The sequence below is a fragment of the Apaloderma vittatum genome, unplaced genomic scaffold, assembly GCF_000703405.1.
Source record: "Apaloderma vittatum isolate BGI_N311 unplaced genomic scaffold, ASM70340v1 scaffold19637, whole genome shotgun sequence".
Classification (NCBI taxonomy): Eukaryota; Metazoa; Chordata; class Aves; order Trogoniformes; family Trogonidae; genus Apaloderma; species Apaloderma vittatum.
In genome coordinates this window covers 7,534-14,997 of record NW_009728043.1, presented here as the reverse complement: position 1 = coordinate 14,997, position 7,464 = coordinate 7,534, and the positions used below count along the sequence as shown (strand labels likewise).

The following is a 7,464-nucleotide window of genomic DNA, read 5'->3' as shown; positions in this document are numbered from 1 at the left end:
TTCTGCAGAAGGACCGTGCGCTGCCTGTGCCCAGAGTGTGAGCCGCAGTGCTGCTGCTTAAAATAACGGTAAGGGGTAGGTCATTGGCTTGCATTCCCCTGTCAACAGTGGTTAATTGGGAAAAACTCTTGAATTAAAACAGTACAGAAGAAAGAGCAGACAAAAAAATGAAAATCAGGTAGTCAAGGAAAACTGCAATCTTTTAGTGTTGAGAGTCTGTGATTTTGAATTGGCTCTCTGCAGGATGTAGTTCAGAGACCAAAATATCTTTGTTCCAGATGCGGCATTCGAGACGAACCAATTATCCTGAGTGGGATAAAAGAGACAGTCCGAATCACAGAAGATGCGACAGTGCTAGCAAAAGAAAGAAGAGGTCATTAAGTAGTGCGCAGGAGAAAAAACACTTCAAACGTGATCTTTCCAAACTCGCTGGCAGGTAAATAGCTCTTAGACTTCTGATATCAGCAAGCACATGTTTTAAAATTTTATTCTAGGGAGGCCATCTGATACTGTATTTGTTTCTGAGTTGGAGACAGTTCAAGAGAGATGTCTTGCAGCTCGCAACAAAAAGCTGTCTTGGTAGGGGTACTAGAACTGTTTCAATTACATATATTTGATCCTTTGTTTGTAGTATGTGTTCGGAATCCAAATCTGTAAATGAACGAGACCGTCAAGACCGGCACTATGTTGAAGAGTACAGAAACGAGTACAATTCAGGATGTGACACTGAGCATCACAGTAGCAAATCCTCGGGTCATAGTGGGACAAGTAGTTACAAAAGGAAATACAAGACACATCACACTGCCTGTCATCATCATCGTTCACAGGTTGTGTGACCAATTTTAATTTAGACTTTTTTTAAATTATTATTTTGAGAAGAAGGATTCTCATATGGGCAGCAGTAATTGAGGTGGGGGTTTGAGGAATTCCATCAATAATGTTAGTAGCTCGTTCCTTTAGCTAATATTAGTAGATTACTCTTTTTGCTAGGGTTTTATTTCCTTCAGTGAAAATGTGTAGTTTGTAGGAATGCTTGTCTTACCACAGAACACAGTCTTGTTATTCGCTGGGTATGTTTGAGCAGATTAAGGAATAGTAGCCATCGATTCAAGTTTTGGAAATGCAGGCATCGCTTCTGTGCCTTCAGAATTTTTATTGTGACAGGAATCTGTTTCAGCCCTACTCAGAAATCCAAGGACAAGCTTTTAAGCTTGTTCTTGACTAAGAATCATTGGAATAGCAAGGAGATCATGTCACATTTTTGCTTTTTCTGAAATTATTTAGTAAGGTGTTTCAAGTATGACTGAAAAATCTGTAGAAAAGGTATATATGATGTCTGTCCACTACCAGGATGGGTTTTCTGATACTTGTTGTATATGTAACTCTTAGAAAAGCTGAAGAAGGGATTTATAATTTAAGCTCTTCAGCTGGAACAGCCTAAAGTATATGCTATTTATTATTTAAAAAAAAAAAATCTTAGTAAATATTTAGACCAGTGATTTAATCTCGGATTACTTAAAATGGATGTTTTGATTTGGCCACAGGGCTTATTTTTTATATATAGGTATATATATATTTTTATGGGATAATTATTAAATCATTTTGCTTTGGGAAAAAAGTACAGGCACTGAAATTCTAAGGTAAACTTCAGTGAACCTGTCTTTTAAAAGAAAAACAATTGTGTTGTAATTTTTTGTTGCCTTGCCACTTTGAGTATCTCATCTGAAAATCTGTTCCTTGCCATGTTTTTCTCCTGTAACATAAACTATGTGCCCTGTGAATTTCCGGGGACTGAATTTGAAATTGCTCCTGCCAACTGTTTGTGGCCTGGCGTGTATCTGAATGCCCGAATATCTCCCCGCTGAATGAATTTCGTATTCTGACCTGAATTCACTCGGGTTTATTGATTGGCTGGACGATCTTGGTGCCGTTCCAGAAGAGTCATCGAAGGAAAAGATCCAGGAGTGTAGAGGATGATGAGGAGGGTCACCTGGTCTGTCAGAGTGGAGACGTACTAAGTGCAAGATGTATAGAATATTTTTCGAAATTTATTAACTTCTCAGCTAGAATAAGTTCTTTTAGCATAAGATGTGAGGGGGCCTTGGAAGTCTTTTCTTTCTGTCTTGACTTTTTTTTTTGTTTGGGGGTGGGAATTGTTAATCTGTTTCTGTAGAACTTAAGTATATTTCTTCCTTCCTTTTTTCCCCCCCCCATAGTAAATGAAGTTAACGAACCTACTAGAATGAGATCCCTGTGATGTGCCTTTGAGAGTTGTCCAGTAACATCTCTCAAACTAGATATTTACAATTTAAAGAAGCACAGTCTAGAATAGTTTCAGTGATAGTATTTCCGTTCATTTTTGTTTGTTTCCTTGATTGTTTTAGTAGCCGAGTAACTTGACAACTTCTGTGACTGAGAGTTCTCTTCTTTATAGATGAAATTGTCGCTACTTTGGGTGAAGGCGCTTTTGGAAAAGTAGTGGAGTGCATCGATCGCAAAGCGTAAGTCTTCAGTGAAATGTGTCCTTTTTCTTACCGCTAGTATCGCAGTCTGGCTCGTGCAGCGCGTTGTGATTATATCAGGTTGTATCTTTATTCCCTCAAATGCTGTTTTCTTATTTCTTTAAGGCTGCCGCAGTTCCCAGGCACAAGTTCATGTCATAATTGGTTCTAAAATGAGCACCTAGGCCTGATTGTGCGGCACCAGTGGATGCGTCTTCTGCTGGCAAGCCCCAGCCTGGGGAGAGGCCAGGGCTGGGCAGGGGACATGGCTGAAATGGTGTGGGGTGAAGCCTCACGTGCCCCACGGGCAGTCCTGGGGCCTGCAGTGGCCCAGCGCTGCGCGGCGAGCACAGCCTCTGGCACAGCGCAGCTTTAGGTTCCAGCTGCAGTGCCGCTTGGGTTCTAGCAGCAAGCCCGTTGTAAATCAGCAGTGTGTTTTGTGTTTGATGGTAGCTCTGCTGTGTGCAGAACAGTGTGAAACTCGGTGGTTGTGCAGCCACTCTGGAAGGCATTGACAGCTCTTGACTGATAGTCGTGAGAGGCTGCGACCTGGGGAAGTTTCTCCAGCATTAGCCCAGCGCATGCACACACACACACACACACATACACGTATATATAGTCACAAAAGGAGGGTAAATGGGGCTTTTGACCTTCAGGAATAATAGTGATGTATAAGCTATTGAGCATGTTTTCAAAATACAAAGATGAAATTTTAGTTGGCGTTACACAAAGTCAGTAGGCACTTAAACCTACTGGTACGGTTGCCGCTGTTAGAAGCAATGCATATGGCAGTAATTACTGAATATTCTGAGTTAAAACTACTCATTGTTCTAATCACTGTTAAAACTTGTCTTTTCAGGGATGACAGACATGTAGCTGTGAAAATAGTAAAAAATGTTGCTAGGTACTCCGAAGCAGCTCGTGCAGAGATACAGGTGCTGGAACATTTAAATGCCTCAGATCCCACCAATACATAGTAAGTGTGCAGAACCGGTCGTTCTGCTTTCTAGCTTTCTGTTACACAGGGCATCTCTGTCTCAAGTGTAGACAACTTCCTCCTGCAAATCCCATATTTTCCTGCTTTTGCAGTCGCTGTGTCCAGATGCTGGAGTGGTTTGAGTACTACGGACACGTCTGCATTGTCTTTGAGCTGCTGGGGCTGAGCACCTATGACTTTATTAAAGAGAATGGCTTTCTGCCGTTCAGGCTGGACCACATCAGACAGATGGCGTATCAGATCTGTAAATCTGTGAACTGTAAGCATGGGTCTTTTTTTGGTTTGTTTTATTTCTTAAATTTTCTTCATGCTAACCGTATTTGTTACCTTGCAGTTTTGCATTTGAACAAGTTGACACATACAGATCTGAAACCAGAAAATATTTTATTTGTGGAGTCTGACTATGTGGAGGAGTATAACCCCAAACTGGTGAGTTGCTGTCCTCTTCCCTGCCTCCCCCTGTGCCGCTGTCTGGGCGTACCTGATCACTTGCACCTCGCTGTGTTTCATTCCAGAAATGCGATGAGCGCACGCTAAAGAACCCAGACATCAAAGTTGTGGACTTCGGGAGCGCCACGTATGATGATGAGTATCACAGCACTTTGGTGTCCACGAGACATTACAGAGCTCCTGAAGTGATCCTGGGTCAGTAGGCGGCTGCTGAGCTGGGCTTTCCTTTCACATTTTTTCTGTATGCTGTCAAGCTGTGCCACAGCGGTGGCACGTAGCTTGTTTGAGCTCCTGAACTGTTCATTGTCTGTTATAAACATGAACCTTCTGAATCTTTTCACAGCACTAGGATGGTCGCAGCCGTGTGATGTTTGGAGCATAGGATGTATTCTCATTGAATACTACCTTGGATTCACAGTATTCCCGGTAGGTAACTGTGGATCTCAGATGCAGCATGGATAACACTCCTCAGCTTGGTGAAAATGCACTGCAGAGAGGCAGGAACTGAGGGAAATGGTCTGTGCAAGCAATTAAGCTGAATTTCTGTGTTAATGCCATGTTGAAGAGAACATTAAGATGTAGTACAAAGGAACTTTCTCAGAGATTTCTACAAATAAAGCAGTAGCCATTCTGGTTGTGAACATGGGTGATTTTCAAGCCACACTAGTAACAGCTGTAGCTGCATGTGTCGCCATTGGCTGCTCAGTACTACTCAAATGCCTTGACAGTATTGATGAAACGTGAAATTGGGTGGGAGACCAAAGGCATAGTCAAGGGGGAAAACCTCCAGTACACTGTAGCTTATTTGGGTAAACTACAACCTCTCGTCTGTTCCTTAATCTGAAACTGGTTACTTGTTACAGGGTACAGTAACAAACGAGGTAAGAGTTGGGCGCGGGTCTCAGTAACTTCCTCTAAAAGTGAACAAACCGTCTGTCTTTGATTTCCCTCCAGACGCACGACAGCAAGGAACACCTGGCAATGATGGAGCGAATCCTGGGCCCTTTGCCAAATCACATGATAAAGAAGACCAGGTAATTACATTTTCCTGTACATATGGTTTGTAGCCATTTTTTAAAAAATGTTTACTAAACTCGGAGTTATCCTCTGTTTAACAAGCCTAGCCTCTCTGTTTCCAAGTTGTGAACAAACATGCTGTTAAACTTCTAGTGAAGGGACAAAGCAAAAATCTGAGTAACAAAACTTGTCTGTTTGCTTAAGGAAACGCAAGTATTTCCATCATGACCGGCTGGATTGGGATGAGCACAGCTCAGCTGGTAGATACGTCTCAAGGCGGTGTAAGCCACTGAAGGTAAGATGCCAGAGGGAAAATACTTTTGAGGAGAGGAGCTTTAAGTGCAATTGTAACATTTAAAATAAAAAATTGTTTTCTTCATGCAGGAATTCATGACCTGCCATGATGCTGACCATGAGAACCTCTTTGACCTCATTGAAAAGATGCTGGAGTATGACCCAGCCAAGCGCATTACTCTTGAAGAAGCGCTGAAACATCCTTTCTTCTTCCCACTGGAACAGGAAGAAAAGGTGCCGTCTCCTCTAGCTGAACAGGCTGACAGGTGTCAGTCCACCAAAGAAACATAAAAAGTGTTAAATATTTATTGTGTACAGCTATTTTGTAATTAGATTTTATATTAGAACTATTCTATATTAGAACTTTTTGGATACTGATATTTACTCCAGCTGCCAATACTTAAGAAAAATAATCCTGATGAATGTGGCTACATTTTCTCAGTAAATAATAATCATCTTAGGACATTTGTGCTTTTGACATGTGGAAAAGAGCACTTTTTACTCTGTCAGTCAGCCTTCCCCTCGGCAAGCAGGTATGGTTTTCATTGTTCTGGTCAACTGACGTTTGAATGGCAAAAGATCCAAGACATGATTTTTACTGTTTAGTGTCACTGATGCTTCCTTCTGGGTAAGAGAACAGAGACAGCCCTTAGATATTGAGTGTAAGGATGGCATTTATTTGTTTTTAAAAAAAAAAAAAAGCGCCACAGAGTAAGGAAGATCACTGGAGTATTGGACAGATTGCATTGTGATCACCAAGTTCATTTTATTTATTTTAGTAGGTATACTCTGGTTATTGGTATTTAAGTTAATGCTCATTATTAGCTTACAAGAGTATAGACTTCGATTTCACCAGATTTTTTCTTGAATTATGAGTAGTCCTGAGAATTTCTATTACGAATTCAAAGTTTCAGGGAGCAGAGCTGTTTGGTTTAACGTGTCAACTGCCAGCATAAAATAACCCCTCAACTTCAGGGGAGGCGGCACAGCTCAGTCTCCCTCTGAGAGGGAGTTGTCCTGTCCTCTTGAGGAGCAGACCAGGGCTCCCCTGGAGCTGATGCCTGACTGCCCGGTCAGACTGGGCTGAGGCAGCAGGACAGTGGCAGGAAAGGCAGAGGCTGCTTGGCCGTGGCAGCTGCCAAGCAGGGAGGTTCTGCTTTTCACCCCTCCCTGCCCTGTAACTGCTGGGACAGAGGGGTGCTTTGTGCTGGAAGTAAAGAGCTGGACAAGGGCCTGTGAACAAGTTACTGGGAGCAAGTGGTATGGACTGAAGTGTCACACCATGAACCATGGCCTCCCTTTGCGTCGAAGGTGTTTTACACTTTAATTTGCAAACAGAACTGCCACAAATCTCATTCACTGTATCATGTCTACTCAAATATTGATAGAAAACCCAAGGGGTAAAATGGATTTCATTGTGGAAGGCCTTAAATTACATTATTACAGTAGAAAATACAGGAGGTAGAATATAACTGAAAGGACAAATGCAGGTTAGAGTCAAATCTATAACAGCTCCTGTAAGCTACTTGAAACATGGTTTTAAAAACTAAACCCAGTATTTCAGTAACTATAGAAAAAACAGTTAAAAGAAATTGCCATGAGAGCCCTTATATCATGCTTGATACAGGGAGGTAGGATGTAAGACTCAGAAGGATGCATGAGACATGACACTTTTATCTACAGCTCCTGTTTGCTTTACTGAAGACAGTTTCACAGGTCAGTCGCCCTCTTCGGCTTCGGACTCCGACTCTGGAACAGAGAGAGTTCATGACCAGGCTGCCAGCAGGCCAGGCCCTGGCCCCAACCCCATGTTGTGCAGCTGCCCCACATCCCCTCCCCATGGCTCTCAGAGGCCAGCTTCCCTAGGCTGTACCAGTACACACCTAGTCTCAGAGGAGCCATTAACACACACACACCCCCCCCCCCAAAAAACCAACCAAACAGAACAACTGAGGGTCCCAAAATGACCAAGCTCAACTCATGAGCTGAGCTGCTGGTTACCTTCTTCAGCGTTCTTGAGCCATTCAACAAACTTTTTCATTTGCTCCAGAATTTTTTTTCCTTTTGCAAGATGAGCATCTTTGTACCACTTCAGGATGGGTTCTTCACTCAGAACTTCAGCTGCAAGATACGCAAGAGCAGCATTAGCACAGCAAACCGCCAAACCCCAGCTGCCAAGAAGCTGAGGGCAGTCCCTGCTCCCTC

The 7,464-nt window shown here is 42.7% G+C and overlaps 2 protein-coding genes across 2 annotated transcripts in view; one reads left to right on the top strand and one right to left on the bottom strand.

Moving 5' to 3' along the window:
• The first annotated feature begins 278 nt into the window (after positions 1 to 278).
• Positions 279 to 5,550, top strand: LOC104277335 (dual specificity protein kinase CLK1-like). Its single transcript, XM_009873940.1, has 12 exons — positions 279 to 436; positions 632 to 827; positions 1,937 to 2,027; positions 2,435 to 2,501; positions 3,361 to 3,477; positions 3,591 to 3,757; positions 3,833 to 3,927; positions 4,014 to 4,143; positions 4,292 to 4,374; positions 4,903 to 4,982; positions 5,170 to 5,260; positions 5,350 to 5,550. The coding sequence occupies exons 1-12, from the start codon at positions 279 to 281 to the stop codon at positions 5,548 to 5,550; spliced, it is 1,476 nt and encodes a 491-aa protein (XP_009872242.1).
• Positions 5,551 to 6,561: 1,011 nt separating this feature from the next.
• The window catches only part of BZW1 (basic leucine zipper and W2 domains 1), a gene marked incomplete at its 5' end in the record, with an annotated part of 6,642 nt that continues 5,739 nt past the window's right edge, over positions 6,562 to 7,464 (bottom strand). Inside the window, 2 exons of the mRNA XM_009873941.1 lie at positions 6,562 to 7,008; positions 7,261 to 7,380. Of these exons, the coding sequence (XP_009872243.1) occupies positions 6,977 to 7,008; positions 7,261 to 7,380 (152 nt within the window). The remainder of the gene's footprint in view (positions 7,009 to 7,260; positions 7,381 to 7,464) is intronic.

Coding starts and splice junctions, on each gene's coding strand:
- LOC104277335 (XM_009873940.1), top strand. CDS start 279: ATGCGGCATTCGAGACGAACCAATTATCCTGAGTGGGATAAAAGAGAC. Junction 3,478..3,590: donor TCAGATCCCACCAATACATA/GTAAGTGTGCAG, acceptor CTGCTTTTGCAG/TCGCTGTGTCCAGATGCTGG. Junction 3,758..3,832: donor GATCTGTAAATCTGTGAACT/GTAAGCATGGGT, acceptor GTTACCTTGCAG/TTTTGCATTTGAACAAGTTG.